General features: G+C 49.9%; 1 protein-coding gene across 2 annotated transcripts in view; it reads left to right on the top strand.

Annotated features, from left to right (window-relative positions):
• TXNRD2 (thioredoxin reductase 2) overlaps positions 1-19789 on the top strand; it is a 51717-nt gene that overhangs the window by 19513 nt on the left and 12415 nt on the right. For both annotated transcript variants that reach the window (XM_012734244.1, XM_004694972.2), the window contains exons 8-11: positions 3024-3094; positions 10162-10181; positions 10900-10991; positions 13542-13716. In XM_012734244.1, the coding sequence (XP_012589698.1) occupies positions 3024-3094; positions 10162-10181; positions 10900-10991; positions 13542-13716 (358 nt within the window). The remainder of the gene's footprint in view (positions 1-3023; positions 3095-10161; positions 10182-10899; positions 10992-13541; positions 13717-19789) is intronic.

Here is a 19789-nt window from a genome sequence, read left to right as displayed (position 1 = left end):
TTTTCTCCTATTTGACAGTTGTTTAAGCTTCATTGTGTTAAGTGTGCCCTTTCGTTCTGTTTTTGGCTCTGTGATGAGGGCGTGCAGGTATTCTGAATAGCTCACCCTTGACTTTTAGTAATAGCTTCTTCTGCTGCGAGGAGACGCAGATGATCAGACCTGTTCTGCTGCTTCAGGCTCCTCCTGTTCTATATTGAGCTTCAGGCTTTGCCTGCCACCACACCTGCAAGTTCTACAGTGCATCCTCTGCCCCAGGTGCCAACTTGTGCACCCCCTTATCTAGTGCAGTGCTGGGTCTCAGGAGTCCCTGATACTGGGATGTGCCTGTTTTGGAAACTGCAGAGGGCTCTGGCCTTCCTTCTCGTGGGTTGCACTGCTCTGGTATCACTATTCATAGAGCTCACCTCAAGTTTTCTACCCTACCCGCCAGACTATGGTTTCTGGTGTGTGCTGCAGTCATCTGTTTTTCCTTCAGGGGTTTTGGCTTTGTTTACTGCAGCTTAGTTATGAGTAGGTAAAGGAGGTGAACCTGATGTCTGCTCTGCCACTCAGATTCCATGTTGGATGATTTTTTGAAATTAATTTCATAAAGTCTCTATTTGCCATTTGAGGGCCACTGAGCTATCAAAAATTCCAAGTGCGGAGACAGGACACACCATGAATGCTGGAGCTAGACACCCTGAAAGTCTCAAGCACGGTCACTAAGTTCAGTTAGCTGAGTAGTCGCTAATGACTGATTGTGTTTTCTTTAAACACCTGGGACCAACAAGTCTCCTAGTCTTTGCCTAGAGGGTTCTGTGGGCATTTGGGTTATACCTTCGATACTAAGCCAGGAAGTAGAAACTCTGCCTTAGTCCAGACTTCCTGCTAGTGCAGCATCTCAAGTTCATAGAGCTGAGCTCTCAGGACTGTCCGGCTGGTCCCCGGCATATACACAGACCAGTGCCTTTGCCTGGACTTCTAAGAGCCTCAAGAACATGTTGGAAATTTTCAAAGCCCCTGTGGATATCTCATTTCTCAGCTTTTCCTTTTAAGCTTTTGGTTAGTCTGTTTGCTTCAACTGTTATCCATCACTTTAGGCAGCTGTGCTGTTAAGTCACTGGACAACCCCCCGCCTTACTGCCCCCCCAGGGAGAGGCTGTCAGCGCTGGGTAAGTTCGAGCGAGGTCAATAAAGACAAGTCTATTAAATAGGGTCTTCCAGGAAGCCATCACCCAAATCTCACAGTGACTGTTCTTTGGGAAGGAGACTTTGAAAGGGCTCCAGCCTTGTTCTGCTCTCTCTGGAACAATCATTACTCAAGACTGCCACTGAGCTGGTGGATGGGGATAGAGTGAGTTAAAGCCCCACAAAACTCACTGTGCTTACCACATTTCAGCCATTTTTTTTTTTTTGACTAAATGTTCCCTGTGTTGCTACAAGCCTTCAGTTGATTTCCAGTTCAGAAAAGGATTGATCACCTTTGCTACATTTTGTTAGTTTGTTTTCTGTCTTCTGGAGCCATGAAATGAACTCTGCCATTTTTGGTAACATTACCTTCTGGCCTGGTCTTATGTGGTATAGGGGTTCTTTTGCCCTCCTTCCCACAAGGCAAGTAGAGCTGAGGGAGAGGCCAGCGGGAATAGGGCACAGAGGGTTTGGCCAAGGCCACATCCTCAGAACTATGTGCCAGGAGCCCTGAGTCTGCAGGTGCCTGCAGCGAGGTGCACAAAGCCCTTGGGCTCTGAGCGTGGCAGCCGCTCCTGCTGCTAGCTTAGACAGAAGGCATGCAGACAGGTGAGGAATGAGGGAGTGATCCTCTTTCTTTTCAGAGCGCTAAATCCCAACCCTTTACTTCAACTTTGTGCTTTCTCTGGAAATGGAGAACAGAGGGCACAGAGGCAATTGCATACCTCCATCCTACAGTGCCACAGGGTCCCCCCTCAGCTCTTAGCAGGCAGAGTGTCCTGTGGAGGCAATTGGGTGGGTTTGTGCAGAGGTGGCTATGGGCAGGCTGCCTGGCTCCGTAGGATGACAGGGCACTGTTGTTTAAGGTAACTACAACAGACAGGCAAAGTGGGTGATATAAGTGACCCCGTAGTGAGCAGCTGGACTCAGACTGTTTTGGCTTAAAGCTTCTAAAGGCTAGAAGCAGTTGCCAGAAACCAGTCGTTAACCCTCACACCTCCTTGAAATCACTGGTGTGAACTGGCCTTGCCCTGCTGGCCCATAGCTGGTCAGCTGCTGATGTCTCTGTAGGAGGGATGGAGCAGGAGTTTCCTGGTGGGGGTGGGAAATGGGGCTTCAGCTTAGTGGATTCTGTTCTCCCTCCTCCCATCCTCCCCTGGGGCCTGCCAAGAACCTGAGAAATTCCTGACTTTATTTTCTTTGGCAAATGAAATCATAAACTGTTTATAATTCATTTCCCCTCTACCAGCACATCTTCCTCTCATGGGCCACTGACCAGGCACTTGTCCCTGTGTCTCCCCACCTGCTTAGTTGCTCCTTGTTAGGTGGGTTGGAGGGTGATCTGTGCAACTCCTGGACACCAGGCTGACCCTTGCTAGCCTTCAAGATTGTTTAGACACATCCACTCAACATCCTAGTACCCTTGGAGCTGGCCTGCCATCCATGCCCTGTCTCAGGGTCTGGGCCAAGGAGAGGAAAGCAGGAAGGCAAGATCACTCACTGCAACTAGGCCCCCCTGCGACTTTGCATAGCCAATGACTGCTCAGCTATTAGGTGCTGGGCAGACAGTGACCAAAGTAGGGACAGGTCACCTGTCCCCAGAGAGTACAGCTCCATAAAGTCTCTGAAGCAGGGATCCTGGTTCTGGGGAGAGATGAGAGTTTCAGCTCAGTGGATTCTGTTCTCCCTCTATCTCCCCAACTCTGGGTGAATGACATCATTCGTACCCACAAGTGAGCTGGGGGTAGTTCCAGTTGAGTTATGTCTGCAAAAGGGAACCTCTGAGGAAGTCTCAAAATCAGGCCAAACAGTGCTTTACTCATAGGATTTCACGTTGATCTTTTTTACTTGGACAGATCAAAGGTGCCCTGGAATATGGACTTACAAGTGATGACATCTTCTGGCTGAAGGAATCTCCTGGGAAAACGTAAGACCTGATGTGTGGTTCATCGGGGGTTCTCTATTTGTCCACCACTGTAAACCCTAGGGCCATCTAGACCCCCATGCTGTTCTGCTCTCCCAGCTGAGATGGGACTTCTTTTCAGGTACCCATAAGTAAAGACAGCCTGGTGGTTATGTGCCTTGGCAGAGCTGTCAGCATACTGTGTCCTGTGACTGTCTTGAAGTGATGGCAGGTCACAAGGGTGGACTGGTCATTTATTGTCAAGGGTACCGGTTTTCAAACAGGTAACCCAAGAGCCACTAGGTTGCAGTGGGTGCTGTCATGAGTTATCAGGGAGAGAGGGCTTCAAGGAGGGGAAATCAGGATCAGGTGGGTTGTCAGGGAATGCCCTGACCTCTGGCTTCTATCAAATGTCCCATTTTCATCTAGTTTGCACCCTGAATCTTGCAGACTTTCTAAAGGATTCAGTTGTAAAAATGATATCTGCAGTGTGCATGGTTTTGCACTCCCTAAGCAAGCACAAATGCACATTCCTGTGCCTAGGGAGCAGGCTCTTACTGGGTTTCAAGTCCAGGCAGTAGTGCTTACGGCATAGATGGGACTTTATGCACGCAGGGACAGGAAAGGCCACTGGAGGGCAGTACAGGCTTAGTCATCAGCAGATCTTAGCTGCCTTGGAACTTTTCCCACAATAGGAAAAATGTGAATAATACAACAACATAAAAACGTAAAACTTCTGTATGAAAAACTGTTGCCAAGTCAAAATCACAACCTGGGGACCCAGTGAAAGCTGACTGTTAGTGATCCCAAGAAGTGGACAGGCGCTTTTGCGAAAATATGTATGTGGGGGAATGTGTATGCCAGTTTGTGTGTGTGTGGTGAACATGTGAGAGTGTGCATGTCACGTGCTCTGCTTGTCATCATTGATGCCCACTTCTAAGGCATTTGGCTAGGAATTAGGGCTTGGTTCCCTCAAGTGAATATGATGCAGTTTATCTTTCAGCTGTTCAAAAGCATCTCAGCAACCTCTCCTTTCTTTGTTATAAAATGCTACAATGAAAACCTTTGGTGTGTATCATATATACAGTTTGAAGTGCTTCTTCTCTGTTACACATTTTTCAGGGGTGTTTCCTACAAGTGGAAACCCAGATGCAGGGGAGATGCTGTCACACCATTATCATTTGCCCCTGTGCTCTCTCCTGGTGGGCTGTGCCCAGTTACCTGAGCACTTCCACAGGTCGGCTTCGGCCTCAGCTTCCTCATAAAGCATAAAATGAAAAGGGGCTTCTCCCTCTCCCTCCACCTCCTCTCACGCCCAGTAAGCACTGGTTGTTTCTCCAGATGCACTTCCCAGGCCCTAGGACTGCCACTGTGCCGTGCAGGTTGGGGTCACTGACAGTCAACTTTCACTGGGTCCCCAGGTTGTGGTTTGGCCCTTGACTTGGTGACAATTTTTCATGCAGAAGTTTTTACATTTTGTTACATTGATCACTTTTTTCTTTTAACTGTAATTTCTGGGTAATCTTTTATCTTCAACTATCTAGTAGATTAAACATGACCTGATTCTATTTGCATTTGCTGTAATTACTCATTTCTTGGTGTCTTTATTGGTTATTTAAAATTGTGTCTGTGAATGTGGGGAGGCCTGTGTGCATGCAGAATGTCAGCTTGATTCTGGGTCCTCTTTCTGTCTGCTTTTTCCTTTTCTTTTATCTTTTTCTTATCTTCTGGCTAGTTTGTGTATTAGAGTTGTCACCCTATGTCATTTACATTGCAGATTTTCTTAACTTGTCCTTGTCTTTTAACTTATGTGATATACAAATGATTTTTATGAATGTGTCTCAGAGCTCTTTTTATATTTAACAACTTTTAGATTTATTGCATGCTCAAGGAGGCCCACTCACCTCCAGGACTGTTTTTAAAGAAAGTCCCCTCCATTTTCCTATAGCTTTTCCATGGGTGGCTTTTCCTTTCGGTCCTTGGGGAACTTGTAGTTGTCTGTGGTGAAGTTCAATGAGGCCTGCTGCTGGAGTTCCCCCTTTGCTGAAGGCACAGCCCCTTCCACGCACTGCAGTGTCCATCCCCATGGGGCCCCAGTCTCTCTTTGGCTCCAGTCTCCACTTTCAGCCCCACTGGAACTGTCTTCTCAGCCACCAGAGCTGCCTGCTAGTGTCCAGATCTTTTTAGTTTTCTCTGGGTGGAACCTAGATATGTTGCCCGGCTGGCTGTAACAGTCTGCTGGCCTTATGATGGAAAGGATCTTAAATATGCAGCTCCCTGGGAGACAGGCTCCCTGCACAAGGCTTCTGTTCAGTCCTTCTGGCTCATCACCAAAGGGCAGTATTTTCTGAATCCTGTATTTTGTCAGATTAGTTGCTGAGTGCTTTATTGTTTTCCTTTGTTTGCTATTTCCCTATACATTTTAAAATGTAGTCAGCCTCCAGGAGGGGGCCAACTTCTGGTGTTTCTCTCTCTACCTGCTGCTTGAGGCTAGGTAGACTGGGGGCCCAGGCTGCTGCTGCTTGGGGCTGGGGGGAGCAGCCCAGTGTGGGTGCTGGTGGCGCTCAGCAAGTGGCCCTGGGCGTGGGCTGTTGGGGGCAGCAGTCTGCTGGACGGGAAGACACAGCTCCAGATATTTTGGTCAGGAAAGAAACTGCAGTGTTTATTTTCTTCAGAAAAAAAACATTTAGAAGATTTTTTTAAAAGCTTTTGGTTTATAAGGAATTTAGGTATGTTATTGTTTAAGAAAAAAGTGTTTGCAATGTATCAGTCACCCGTTTAGTTCTGAGCATGATTTATGTGAGGAAATGGTTTTTTTAAAAATTAAGCTAGAGATATATCCCTGTACGATGCTTCTGTGAAAATGCGGCTTTTGTCCAATGCTGTTAATGCAAGTTGTAACAGTGTGATATGGGAGTCAGTGTTTACATGTTACATTCCTCTGCTGCAGTCAAAATAAGCCCGGAGGGTCTACAGTAGCATTTCTGTATTTTATCAGCTTGGGCTGGGGCTGAGGGGGAGGCCTCTGCTCACACTTGGAGGGGCTGTTTCTGCCAGATTTATTTGCCTTATAAATATTCCCCGTGTTTATTTTAACTCGCCTTTAAAATGGAGCTGAAATTAATATGGACCTGAGGGCTGCCCCCCCTGCCCCCAGGGTGCCTCCTGTAGCAGTTGGGGACATTTCTACTTGGCCCTATTTGGGAGGCCCACCAGTGGCCAAGGGTGCCCAGTGTGCCTGGCTTCTGTAGGCACAGAGGGTGCCCAGTGCACCTGGCATGGTGCTGTGTCCCCTGGCATAATCCTAAGGCCTGTTGAGGGCTATGTCTGGGCGTACCCAGACAGGCCCCAGGTCCCCAGTGGGTTCTGCAGCATGCACAGGGCCTCCCTCCCACCTTCCTCTCCATAATGGGGTACAGGTGGCAGCCAGGACCTTCTTTCTGGGTGTGTCTTCATCTGGCACAATTACCAGGAGCTTCAGGTCTGGTGAGTGGAGTTCATAGTGGAGCCTACAGCCCCTCAGCCTTCCAAACTTGTTCCAGTCTCTTTTGCCCCAAGAGTCATCCTGCTCTTTGGGCCCTAGAGCCCATGGAGGCATCTAGCCTTATGGACAGTTGAGGAGTCCCTCCTTCCTCTTTTGCTTACATCTAGGTCTGGGGAACCCAGAGCAAAAAAGATGGCAGAGAGGGAGCAATTAAACCCAGCCCATTGGTAGAAGACAGAATTATTCTTTTTACTACATAGCTGGGTGCCTGGTTCAGAACACCTGGAGGTGGCAGATCATATGTAGAAGGCTCTAGCATGTGCAGCTTGAGCTCCTGCACCCTTGGTCAGGACCCCTGAGGCCAAGTAGGGGTGGAGGTTGAGGGCCTTAGGCCCCAGAACCTACAATGTGAGTATCGTCTGGGCCCAGTAGTGCTTATGGACTCTGAGCCAGCTCTGCAGGCTGGTATCTACTGCCTCAGCCCCTGTGCAGCATTGTGTCTAGCTTGTTTGCCTTTCTGTTGTTGTTTCTTCATTTTTTCCCCCGTAGAAATCTAGAATAGTTTGAACAAGTGAGGAAGATTCTGGTGAAAGGACAGGGCCTCCTGGGCAAGTAGCAGGAACTGCCCACTGCCAGTGAGAGAAATGGGGCAAATTGGGGTATGCAGCTTCACAAGGGAAAGCTCAGAGGCACTGGCAGCTTCCGGAAGAAGTCCAGCCATTCAGATGAAGGGGAGGAAGTGGGGCTCACTACCCACAGCTCCTTTAAGGAAACAGGCATTGCATTATCTGGGCCAAAGGTGTCTGAGGCCTCTAGAGTCTACCCTTGCTTACCTGGCGGGCACCCCCTGGACCCAGCAGCCTAGCACCCAACCTGCCCAGACTAGAGGACCTCTGGTCCTCCTTCCTGCGATTGTTCCCTAATGGTGAATCAAGATCACTGTACTCAGGACCCCTTCAGCAACCTGACCCAGCTGGTCAGCACTCCTGCCTCAGTCAGCTCTGTGTCCGGAGTCAGCTTTTGGCAGAACTGAGCTCTGCACCAGAAGTTTGTGGCTATCTTTAGTGTGGTCACCTTTCTCTGAAGGCAAAGAACATTTGAATGAGGCCAGAGTCCCCATGGGCCCTCTATACCCACACTGGGCCCTCGAGACACCGGAGTTGCCATTTCCTGCTGCTTAGCGGTAGCCCTGCTTGGTCCCCTAGAAGATCTGCAGAGTGAAGATCTATCAGGCCTTCTCTACAATGCTGGCCACTCACTAGCTGAGGCCTGTCCACTCTCCTGCAGCTGTACCCGTTTCCTGAGCCTGTCCTTGGAGTCCAGGACTCTGAGAAACAGGGAGAGTGTTTTTGTAACTCGGACTGATTTAATACTGCCTGTCAGACTCGTTCGTGGAATGAGTTTTTGTTTGACCCTCATTATTAAGTCCAGAAGCTGACCAGATTCTGTAATCACTCCTCTTTTTCCTAAGTGCAAGAGGGAAGAATGTAAATTTTATCTTGCAAAAAACCACAGCCATTTATTTAGAAAAATTCACTCTCACTTAGTTTTCTCATGTTCTGCTTAGCTTCCATGCTCCTTTGTGTCCAGCAAGAGGGAGTGCAGTCTTCTGCCTGGGGCTTAGCTACCAGTCACAGAGCCCTGCTTCTTACGTCCCCAGGTGTGTCCTGTGACTAAGGTACACAGATGTCAGGAGCTGAGACAGGTATCTCCTTTGGGTGGCAGCAGTCACAGGGCCAGAGCGTTTAGGTACTATCAGAGGCTTAGCTCAAACAGAGGCTTAGCTGTGCGAAGCTGGGCCTAGTATCAGGGCCCTGGAGTGCAACTGGGCCAGTGGGTCCCAAGCAGGCCTGGAGCAGGCCCCACAGGAGAGGCTGCCTCCCTGGGCCCCAGGCACAGCAACCTGTGGGGCATTTCCTGCACTGGTGGGACTGCCAAGGGACCAGATGCCTGCCATGAGGCTCTCAGTTTGTGTATGTGATCCCCTCGGGGAGTGGATCAGGAGCCTTCAGACTCGAGAGGCAGGTGGAGAGCTCTTTAAGTCCAGGCTTCATGGGTTTGAATTAAGCTTTTGTTTCTGCTTCCTCCCCCCACTCAGATTCTGAACAACAAAGCCTGCCCTGTGATTAGGCTAATCCCACAGTAGTTATACCTTCAAATAAAATCTTTGCACACCAAAAGTCACAGAGAGTGGAGCTGCCCAAAGTACACGTGAAGTTCATGAGTTCCCAGGGAGGAGGGTTGACTTCTGGCCTTGGTTGATGCCCTTATTTCTAGGTCTCTTGATGTCTGCGTTCTGGCAAGTGTTCCCAGCCCCTTCTCTGTGTCCAACAAGCTGGGCTACTGACATCTGCTGCAGCGCCACCATCCTCTCCTGGCTGTCCCGCCTGAACCCGCCTGCACTAGGGCCCAGTCCCCTGTCTTACCCAAGGGTTTCCTCAGTGGCCAGCAGAAGCTGATCCTTTCAAACCTATGAGAAAAACCAGTGGTGTCCTGTGTTCTGGTACCTTCAACCTCTCATGGTCTGTAGGCTGAGATACGGTCTGGTTTTGCTGCAGCATTTTTTTACTTTAGCCCATTTGAAAGGAGTCCTCTGGGTGAGTTCGCAGATTCTGCCTCCTTCAAAGAATAATAATCATCTGGTATGTTAGGAGTCATCCCAAAAGTGATTTCGTCAAGATTCTGTTCCCTGTTCTGCACGAGAAGAAGCCGTGCACCGGTTGTTTCCTGCAGGGTACCTGCAGGAATATTCCAGAGGAATGAAATGGAATTATATCATTAGTACCTGCCAGGATTAGCGCTGACACTGGGCTTATCCAGCCTTACATCACCTCCTCTTGTTCAAAGGCTGAAGAGGTGATCTGACAAGCCCACCCACACATTGCCGCCTGGGCTGGGAGTTTATATTCTGTTAAGTTCTGTGCATTTGTGTATGTGTGCATGCATGCAGGCATTGGAGCTGAATAGCAGGAGAGGGATTATATTATATTTTAGGCAAGGCTGCTGTTGCTAGTGTCCTCTGTCTCCTCTCTTCTTCAGTCCTTTATCCTCGCTCAGGGGATCTAGCTCTCCTGGCCCTGGGATGCTGAACAGACAGCTGTTCTACCCATAGATGATGATTTCCCAGGAGTCTCCCCACCATCTGTTGCCCTCCCCCAGCTGCTCAGTGTCTCTGTTTTGCCCCTGGCCCAAGGAGGTCCACAGGGACCCCACAGTAGTTCTTGTGACTCTTCTAAGTAGACATTCTCAACACATCCACAGCTTCCGTGTTGGTCCTGCTATTCAAGGGACATGTGCCATATTATCACTGACCTCACTTGTCCCTTGCCACCACACAATTTCCTGATTCAGTTTGTGATGTTGTAGATCACAACAGAAGCCTCTGGGGGTGGATTTTATACCATAGGGTGGCCTGCTTGAACTGTTATCCTCAGCTGATGCAACAGCGACAAATTAGCTGACCAAGCACCTTACATGAAGACTGAAGAGACCTGTCTCCAGAAGCGACCTGTCCCACCGCAGAGGCTCCCTTTGGGACTACCATGCTTCATGGTGGCCTCATGTGCGACTCATGTCTCTTCTTTCTGTGTGTCCATTGCTTCTACAGGTTGGTGGTCGGTGCCAGCTGTATCCTTTGCCGAGGTGCAGCTGACAAATGGCTGAGGGGATTTCCTGAGGGGAAACTCAGTCTGACAGCCCCTCCCCATCTGTTCTCCCTCCTATCAAGGAACAAACTCTGCCACCTGGAAATGGCACTTATGGAACCACTCAGCGTGGATGACCATTGTGGAGGGGGCATTTTGAACATGATCTTCTGTGGCTAGAACTTCCTGGAGGCTTTTACTGGGTGGCATGCTGAGATGGCTAAGCCAGCCAGGGCAGCTGGACACAGCCATGAGCAAGGCAGTCTTCCCTGGGGAGCAGCCCCATTCTAGACTCATCCATCAGAGGGAGCAGTGAAACCAAGGAGGGCTGAGGGAGGAGTGTGGGAGGACCTGGAGCTGGGAAAGGGACATCTAAGAACAGATAAAAGCACTGGGACTGCTAACAGATCACAGGTGGAAGGCGGCTGCCTTGTGTCTCTCAAGGAGGCTTTTCCTTTCTGTCACCACTGGAACCCCTTGGGGAGTAGCCCTGGCCCTGGAGGCTGCGGAAGCCTGGGCAGATGCCCCATGGAGGCGGAAGCTGCCTGACCTGTGGGTCCCGGAGGGAGCTCCCCACCTCACACTGGATGTACATTTAAGAGATGGGTGTGTGTGGTGATAGGGGGTTCTCTTTTGAAATGATGGTCTCGTCCTTAGATTCCCAATCTGATCTGTTAGCCTTCCTTACCCAACTCTGCCAGATGTGGCCCTGGAGTGCGCTGGCTTCCTCACAGGGATTGGACTGGACACCACCATCATGATGCGCAGCATCCCCCTCCGGGGCTTCGACCAGGTAGTGCCCTGTCATCCCCAGTTCCCACCTGTGGCTCTGCTCTCCTGAGGGCTATCCTGTACCAGGCAGGGTTAGGTGTGGGCTGGATGTGCGATCTTAGAATTTAGAAATCGGTTCTTGAGTTGAACAGTAAGACTGTCCCCAAAATGCACAGCACCTGCCAGAGTGGAACTGAAGGTTGCTGCATGGAACATGTTACATTTTCCCAGAGAACCAAAAAGGATGCCCAAAGGCATGCTGGGCCAGATTCAGGGACCAGAGGTTGGGTCACTCTTTCTAGGCATCCTATTGCTAAGTGGCAGGCTGTGGTACCCTTACTGAGTCCCTGTAGGGTTTGAACCAAATCATCAAGGGCAACGGGGGAAACAGGTGGCAACTGGTGAGACCCTGTGTGATCACCTTGGAACACAGGAGCCCCTGGTGACAATGCTGGCCGCCTGGCATAAACTGAAAAGTTGTAGCAAGCCAGGATGAGCACTTGGGTCTGCTGGTGGCGGGTGGTCTTCCCTGAATGTGCCAGGCGTGTCATTACAGCCTCCAAGGGCCGAGGGCCAGTGCTGCTGCTGCAGTTTACAGCAGGTCCGGGGGTCAGATGCTTCTGATCTCCAGCTGGGAAACAGACACCTACACTGAAAGCTGGGCAACTGCATGAGGACTGAATGGAGATTTCTTTCTTTCTTTCTTTCTTTTTTAAGATGTATTTATTTATTCATATGGAACTGGGGTACAGGCCAGAGATGTGGAGGGTGAGAGGATTCACCAGAGACAGAGAGGGGAGCAGACAAAGTACACTGCTGAGGGGAGCAATGGGCGGGTCAGGAGAGGTCTGCCGTGCCACGTAGGCACCTCCGGGGCAGGCGGGGATCGAACTCATGCGGAAGTGGCTTTAGCTTCTCAGTGCAGTGCTTTAACCCGCTGCGCCACCAGGGAGGGCTGAGATTTCTTTTTAAACTAAAAACTCTTGAAGGAAACATATGTCATCCAAGTGTGAGCTGTCATTGTCAAGTTTCAAACTCTCTGTGCCCCTGAAAAGGAGGATGGACCTCTACCCTGCCTCACGTCTGCTTCTCCAGAGTCCCTTCTGCCCTGGCAGTCCTGACATGTGGCCCGTTTCCATGCATCCCTGTGCCAGTTCCCCTTCCCTGTTGCATGCATCCGTGCCCTCACTTAGCACCTGTACACTGAGCACCCACACAGGGACTGTCCGGAGGGGTCCTCTGAGCCTCAGGCTCTAGGGAGAGGATCCCCAGCTAGAGACAGCTGCAAGGAGGCCATGTAGCTAGACATGGGCAATGGTGAGGTCTAAGGGCCAGAGGAGCCTTGGGAAAGACCAGCCCTCACATGGAAGCTTTAGACCGACAGAGGGGCTGCACTTCCCGGTACAGGCCTGTGAAGGAGAAGAGAAGAAGGTGAATCTGGACCTGATGAAGGTTAAGCATGAGAGATAGGCTGGAGGGTCAGGTTGGCAGGTGGAGAGCTGAAGCCTAAGTGGGATGAGTCCTTGGGTGGGCTTCAGTAGCAAGGGAAGGACAAGTGTGGTGCCTCGGTACTCTGGATGGCAGTGGCACATGGAGACAGTGTTGTCACTTTTGCAAGAGGGATGGAGAGGGGACAGGTTCCAGACATGCCCTGGAATAGGCACAGTGTTGCCAGGTAACCCAGCCTGGCCTCAGACCTAGCAGCAGCACAGGTGGTAGACCTAGGGGCAGACCTAGGGGCACTGGGCTGACCATGAGGCTCCAGGCCACCCAGCAGCTTCTCTTCAAACTGACAGGGAGGTCTAGACCCATCAGCATTCAGAGGACCAGTGCAGGCTAGTCACCATTTCCTGCCCTGCATTTGACAATCCCAGATAGATGCCAAATGAGCTTGTTCACCTAAACATATGTCAGTGGGTTTGAACAGTAACTTCTGTTTCCTAAATGAGAAGCTATGGTTGACGATACCTCCAGTCTGTTTAAGTCCTACAGTCACCTGGGCTAGGTCCCCTCTCTGAAACCTTAGGGACGCAGAGCCTGCTGAATTGGGAGGGAGGAGCTCTCTATGCAGATACCTGGGCTTCCCTTGCCCCCCTCATTCTGTGCCCACTATCCCTCCATCTGTTGGTGGGTCACAAAGGTACCCCCCACTGTCCCAGTTCCCCAATGGCAGAGAAACTGGCCATACCTCAGTAGGGACCAGGTAGGGGACTGGGCACCAGTCCATTCAGTCAAGTGGAAGAGGTACTTCTCTGTCATTGTTTTCAGTGAAAACTAAGTTAGCATCTGGAGAAGAGCCCACAGGTCAAGTGCATCCTAAGAGAAGGGTCCAAGATCTTCACATTTGGAAACAAGGGGTAAAGGGGGAATACTAAATTCTTTCTCAGCTCTGCAGAGAATAAGAGGTCTTAAAAATAGGAGTGACTTACATAGGCCTCATAGCTGAAGAGGAGAGGGCAGTGAACCTTTTCCTTTGAACAGACCCTCTGAGGTTCTTTTCAAATAGGCAGGGCCCAAGTCCTCTCACTGCTGTCCATCTGGTCCTCACATTGCGTCCACTTGTGTTTTGCAGCAAATGTCTTCCTTAGTCATGGAATACATGGAATCTCATGGCACCCGGTTCCTGAGGGGCTGCACTCCCTCAAGTGTGGGGAGGCTTCTGGATGGCCAGCTCCAGGTCACCTGGAAGGACGAGGTTTCTGGCAAGGAGGACAAGAGTATCTTTAACACTGTCCTGTGGGCCATAGGTAAGAGAGCACCGAGCCCATGTGCACACTCACACACAAGCCACGCATGGAACAGCACACCCCCCTCCTAGAGTGCCCATCAACCTGCCGGCTTTATACTGTGCATTTCATTCTAAAGGCCCATGGGATTGCTCCCATACTTCTCAGTGGGTTGCTGTAAGCACTACAAGCCATCGCATGCTAGAAGTGGGCATCTTCTTGGTCTTTCCAGAAGTCACACTCACTGATTTCCAGTGATAGCACCCAAGGCAGGGAAGAGTCCTTGACCTATCCAGAGGGGGGCGGGGGTGGGGGGGAGGCATGGACTGGCAGTGGCCTCATCAGCCTCACCTGTTTGCAGTTGCGTTCGCATCTTTCTTCCTAGTCTGAGAGGTGAGGGTGGAGTAGGTATGGCCGTGCAGACATAGCCCACTGCCAACCTTGCTGGCCATGTCCCTTACCCGGCTGTGCCCTCTCTGCACTTAAGCCACCCTCCTGAAGAGAAGGGTGGCAAATACAAATGTGATGACAGAGACCCCGCTCAGGGAGCTGGTCTGTGGGAACGGACAAGGGACATAAGCTTTGAGGAAAAGCTCTCTGGCCTAGAACAGGATGAAAAGAGCAGAGAGCTGATGCCATGCAGTATTGTACCTGCTTGAGGCTGCTGTAGGCCAAGGGATGGGAGAATGATGGCCAGTGAGAATGAACACAGCATGCTTGCTCTGACATCTTGCCGTCTGGCACCTGCCACTTGTAGGATAGGATTCTGGGTTTCCTAATCTGTCAATTTGCATGTCCAAAGTAAGAACAACCAAGATCAGACTTTCTCGGCATGTTTCCAATAAGGAGCTCTACACTGGGGCTGGTCAGTTAAGCTCAGGCTCTGAACCCATGAGGTTATCAGGCTCATCATCTGGCTCCATGTCAAGTAAGCCCATATTTACTAAGCACTGGAGAGGGACTGTCCTGTCCCTGTCAAGACCTGGTGGAACAGGTCCCAGCATCCTCCCAGGGTGGAGCTCCTGGGGAGGGACAAGGCTACATCACCAGCAGTGTGCTTCTGAAAGGCCTGTCTGTTCTTCCTGAGTCATTTTGATTTCTAGGACAACTGGAAATTAGGGGATGAAATAAACTCTGGAGGAGTCAGAGTTCTTCACTTCATACAGTTGGCACAGAATAACAACAAAGGAGAGATCTGGAAAAACCCTGTCTATTTAGTGCTTCTTAATTAAAATTCAGTAAATTACCAGAGGAAATATTCCTGAACAAATTGTAAAAGTAACTTTTAAGTAGGTTTATTCTGAATACTGTGGAAGGTTACATAACTGTTCAGACCCAAAAGTATAAATTGATGTTTATTATTTTAGACTCCATGGTGAGGTGGCAAATTTCTCCTGTCCTATCTGCACGCAACATTCCTCCTTTGTCTCTGGTGCCCCCTGCCCATGCATACCCATCCCCAGTCTCCAGTGCATAAGCCTGCACCCAGATGCTGTCAGCTGAGCTCATGCTGGTGGCAGCTGTTTAGTGGGGGGCAAGAGGTCGTGCCCTCTGAAAGCCTCCAATTCCTCCCTGCTTCCAGACTGGCCCTGGTGGATGACAGGGAAGGCCCCCGGTGTGCGCATGTCCACCCTCCCCTGCCAGGAGTCACTTTATTTTTGTGTTTTCAAAAAGAGCATCCCCCAGACAGTCTGCCTGCTGTGATTGATGCTGGGGGGGTGGAAGCTTTTCACAATACTTGGCCTTTGACCTTGCTTCCCAAGGCGGCGCTGTGGTGGCGGCAGCAGTTTCTGGCACGCCTTCTGGGGCTGTGTGAGCATGTGCTGACTTTGCTCTTGCTCCTGAGCCAGATTTTGTAAACATTCAAGAACCACTTCCCAGTTTAACAACTGGGAATGTTTTCTGCCGCTTTTCCCGGATAAGCCCTTAACCAAGCATTATTTCTACTTGCAATAAGGATGATCCAATCTGGGAGGTTAAATAAAACACCCTGGAGACAGCACAGCTGGCACAAAAGCAGCTCCTGGACCATACCCCCCACCCTGGCAGCCTGCACTATGTCCACATAAAGTGCGCTTTGTTGTGTATTAAGAACAGAAAAGGGAAAAATACCCCTTATGCTCCATAGACACGTGCTCAAGGCCCTGTGTTCATGCGTCAGGGCTACCCATGTGCCTGGCACCTTGTCCTCAGCCAGCAAGGACAGTGGGCACAGGGATGGTGAAGTCAGCCCTGCAATTTGGAAGCCAAGTAGAACTCTGAGCCTCTTCCTCGGTTCAGCCTTGATCTCCACGTGGTGGATTAAACACATTAGCAGTTAAAGCAGTTAATTGCTGTGCAGGGGGCCCGCTCATTGTTTGTCTCTGAATCACCCACCCACACCAGGTGTCTCAGATAATAGACTGGGAACTCGCAGTGAGGAGGATTTCCTGTCTGCAGATGTGCCGATTATGGTGCTGAGTGAAGACAGTCGGCCTGCGCTGCTGCCACCATGGGCTCGAATTCACCCCTGCACAGTTAACCAGTTGTGGGCCGAATCCCCATTGTCTGGAGAAACAGAGCCAGGTCAGAGTAGCTAAGAGATTGCCTAAGTATAAATGTTTCTAAGGAAGGGCCACAGTCTAGGGCTCCCCCTCTCTTTACCCCAGGGACTGTTAAAAGTTACAGTTCTTGCTCAGCTATAGCTGAATGAGAGTCCCCACCAGGTAGCAGGCCAGATGGAGACAAAACAAATCACAGCCCCAACACTGGAATTCTTGGCTAGAAGAGCTGAACCCAACAAAAAGGAAGAGGCACCCAGGACCAGGCTATCTGTGTTGTGGAGAAGCAGGCCGTGCAGGATGCAGCCTTATGGGAAGAAGTCCCTGTCTAAGGCTAGCAGGCTGTCTGTAGGCACAGGGCAGGAAGGCACAGGGCAGATTCCCTATGATCCAGGCAGACGGGTAAAGGAGAGTTCTGGAGCCCTCAGTGACTTATTCAGGCTTTTAGTGATCTTTCTACACCATTTGTAGTGAGGCAACCAGGTGCAGACAGGCCCTTTTTTTTTTTTTTTTAACTCTTTCCAGCCTCTCTGGCCTTCTCTCCTGGTCTCACCACTGCCCTCTTCTGTACTCTGCTTCACAGTCCTCTGCTATCTTGTCCTCTGTTGCCGTCCATATATACTCAGTCTCTTGGTTCAGGGGAGCTCACTCTGCACACCCACACCACACGCCAGGTGCCACCATCAGGCACGTGTGTAAGACCACAGGTGTTGATCATTGACACTGATGGTGGGAGGGCGGGAAAATCTGATAGCTCCCATTTATCCCACACTGTCTTTTGGGACTGCATCTTGCTGTGACTGAACTGCATGGGTGGCCATACTCTTCCTGGTGAGGATCCCATGGGGGCCTGACTGGAATGGGTCTCAAATGCAGAAAACTGCTTTATCGCAGACACCTTGACTGAACACCCACCCCTTCCCAATTCTCCAGTTGGAGACCTGCACACTCTTAACATCTTTTTATTTCAGTGCAAATGTAAAGTTAATGATTACTGACATCAAGAGAGTCACAAATCTGCTTGTATGTGGAGAAGAGGTTATGTTTTTGAAGGAAAAGAAGACAATCTTTTTTTTTTTTAAAGATTTATTTATTTATGTATACAGGACTGGAGTGCAGGCCAGAGATACAGGGGCGGCAAGAGGATTTACCAGAGACAGTGGGGAGCAGAACAGGAGATCGAAGAAGTACACTGCTGAAGGGGCGGGTCAGGAGAGGTCTGCCACACCATGTGGTCACCTCAGGGCTGGGATCAAACTCTCACTATAGGGGGCTGCAGCCAGCTTGCAGTGCTGTGTCCTAACCCATTGTGCCACCAGGGAGGGCGATCAATCATTTAAGAGCATCTTCTGTAGGCATCTTCCACAGGCCCAGGAAATTAACCATGTCCTTAGCACAATCCGTGGTCCCAGGCCATGAACTGCACCTGAAGCAGTGCCATCCACTCACTGGGCATTTACCTCAATCCCAGTGCACAGTGGCCCTACCCCACACAGAGGGCAATTGGGAAAGCAAGCTGCTCTACAGGCTAGAGGTGCAGGGGGTGAGAGGACTCACAGAGACAGAGTGGGAAGCAGAGCAGGTTTTGTACTGAAATATACTGCTGAGGAGAGCAGCAGATGGGACAGGAGAGGTCTGCCATGCCATGTGGGTCAGTTCCCTGGCCGGGGTGGGGGGTCCAACTCAGGTCATTGCACTGGAAGTGCTGAGAGTTAACCCACAGGCTGCCAGGGAGGCCCTGAAAACTAATTTAAGAAAAACTTAGTCAAACTTTTTTAGGGACAAATGGGCACTACTTATAAGTATTAATGTGTCATCAAAATTGTGCAAGTGCCACTCAGACCCCCAACTGGCATGAAAAGTATATTTACATCTATAATTGCTAAAGTAATAATTACCACCCAACTTGGAGTGTCCAGGGGCTCCCCTGGACCAGACTGCAGGTTGAGCTGGATTTCAATTTCAAAGGCTGACTGTTGGAGTCTTAGCCAACTGAGTTTATTTTTTATGTATTTATTTTTTTACTTCTTTTATTATAATTCTCTACTGTTACAAATTTGGCTTTCTGCTATATTTTCTACCATCCATTATTCTTTTTTTAAAAATAATATAATAGTTTATTTTTACATCATTTTGTGCCATTTTCCATCTCAGTTGTAATCCCCGTGGGCTTCTCATCACCAAATCACCCATGTGCCATCACCATAGCCAACTGAGTTTATTTTATACAATGTCAGTGCTCACATACAGGTTTGGATTGGAAAGGCCGGTTTGTTTCCCTGTAGTAAGCTCATCCCAGCTCCCCAGGGAACATGCACAGTAAGAGACTATCAGGAAGCCTGAGGTGCCCTGGTGGGTGCCAGCAGCCAGCGTGAGCACTGTGAGCCACAGGTCATGCTGTGGTCTGGGGTTCACTTTTTCATTCATCACCATTGAGTCCTGCTGGATCCCAAGGGCAGCTGGACAGGTGCTCCCCCTTTACCTGGAGGGTGACGGAGGGCTGGCAACTGCAGGTGGGGATATAGTGCTCTTGAGAGGGGGCCACATAAGAAAATAAAGGAAGTTCTTTGCTGTTATTATAGTTTTCCCCAAAGTCCAATATCATAAAACATATATAATAAATGTTTTAAATCAGCCCTCCAAGGATCTGGCCGGAAGTCTAAAGATATGACTCCCTCTTCTGTGTTGGGTCCAGAGTTCCTGGGAGTGGTTGGTTCTGGGGGCCTCATACGCCTCAGGAGAGTCACCCAGAATGGTTCCTCCTGAGCTCAGTGTGAAACTGCTGCTGGGACCTTGCCACAATGCCTGATTCAAACTACTGCATTTTTATCCACCTGGCACAGAGCTTCCAGCTGCTTCCTTTACGTCCTCCTATGTCTGTCTGATCCCAGCCCCTCACTCACCCTGCCATACTACTGCTGCACTTAAATCTTACATTATTACATGATTATCCTTCACTTGTTGAAACATGTGCTTCAGGCAGCTATGAAATTAGAGGAAATACCCATTTTCCCATATCAGGAGGAAAAAGGCACATGAAACTGTCCTTGTCCAGCCTGGGCATCTTTATGCCCAGCTGAGCAGGTAGTGAGGACCAGCAGCCTCCACCTTGTGGGTTTGGGCCTTCTACAGCTGCTGGCTGGGCATGGCAGCTGGACTGCCCCCTTGGGTCAGCAGCAGCAGCTGGTGTGATTCCAAGGGATCTGAGGAAGGCTTGCCTGCCGCAGCTGCATCATGGGCTTGCAGGCTGAACACTGCTCACCGTTCAAGGGCCCTGGGGTGTGCTGGATGATGGGCACCGGGAAAGAGGCCATGTATTTACAAAGATGGTGCCTCTGAAGAAGTGAGAATATCTCTTTGTACTTGGAATTCTAATGCCCCCATTTGTGGTAAATGTGTAGTAAACACATATGATATAAGAAGGCCAGAAAAATCACAAAGATGTCTATAAATAATTGAGAAAAGGCAAGAACTAGAAATTCACAAGAGGAAATGCAGTTAAACACTTAATTACTTAAACTGTTAATTTTACCAGTAGCCAAAGAAGTGCAACA

The sequence above is a fragment of the Condylura cristata genome, unplaced genomic scaffold (genome assembly GCF_000260355.1).
Source record: "Condylura cristata isolate star-nosed mole 26May11 unplaced genomic scaffold, ConCri1.0 scaffold00051, whole genome shotgun sequence".
Lineage (NCBI taxonomy): Eukaryota > Metazoa > Chordata > Mammalia > Eulipotyphla > Talpidae > Condylura > Condylura cristata.
The sequence above is the reverse complement of the archived record's forward strand: the minus strand, read 5'-3'. Positions and strand labels throughout refer to the sequence as shown.